This window comes from Oryx dammah, unplaced genomic scaffold, assembly GCF_014754425.2.
Source record: "Oryx dammah isolate SB20612 unplaced genomic scaffold, SCBI_Odam_1.1 HiC_scaffold_3379, whole genome shotgun sequence".
NCBI lineage: Eukaryota > Metazoa > Chordata > Mammalia > Artiodactyla > Bovidae > Oryx > Oryx dammah.
Window position 1 is genome coordinate 3,284 of NW_024073402.1, and position 811 is coordinate 4,094.

The window sequence follows — 811 nt, forward strand, 5'->3', positions numbered from 1 at the left end:
GGCTTGCACAGTACTTATGTGGTGGTTTCTTATCAAGAAAATACAAAGAAATATTTGGAAAGAAATAAACCTTGTTATGAGTGATTGCCATAAAAATCTATTTTTTACAAAGTGACATGAAGAGTTAAGACCTTTTACTACTCAACAAATCACAGAGATTTCCTGTCTGTTCTTGGTCCTCATCTTGGTCCTTTCTAGACATTTTTACTCATGACAGAAGGAAATAGCACTGAAGTGACTGAATTCTTTCTTCTGGGATTTGGTGCACAATATAAGTTTCAGTATTTCCTCTTCACTGTATTTCTTGTCATCTATGTGACCTCCATGGTGGGTAATATTGGAATGATCCTACTCATCAAGACAGATTTCAGACTCAAAACACCAATGTACTTTTTCCTACAACATTTAGCTTTTGTTGATATCTGTTATACCTCCGCTATCACTCCCAAGATGCTGCAAAACTTCATAGTGGGAAGCAAATTAATATCATTCAAGGGCTGTGTCATGCAGTTATTGATTTATGCAACATTTGCGACCAGTGACTGCTACCTCCTTGCTGCTATGGCGGTGGACCGGTATGTGGCCATCTGTAATCCGCTTCACTATCCCATAGTCATGTCCCGAAGAGCCTGCATCCCGTTGGCAGCTGGTTCATACATCATGGGCTTCATAAATGCATCTGTGCACACAGGTTTTACATTTTCACTGGTCTTTTGCAAGGGTAATACTATCAATCACTTTTTCTGCGATGTCCCTCCAATTCTTGCCCTTTCATGCTCCAACATTGACATCAACATCATGCTACTTGCTG

General features: G+C 39.7%; 1 protein-coding gene across 1 annotated transcript; it reads left to right on the forward strand.

Annotated features, from left to right (window-relative positions):
* Nucleotides 1-210: 210 nt before the first annotated feature.
* LOC120859829 (olfactory receptor 5AK2-like) lies at nt 211-807 on the forward strand (the record flags this gene model as incomplete). The annotated part of the gene is made up of 1 exon (XM_040235773.1): nt 211-807. A coding segment is annotated over exon 1 (597 nt), but the record flags the coding sequence as incomplete, so codon positions are not given.
* Between the last annotated feature and the right edge of the window lie 4 nt (nt 808-811).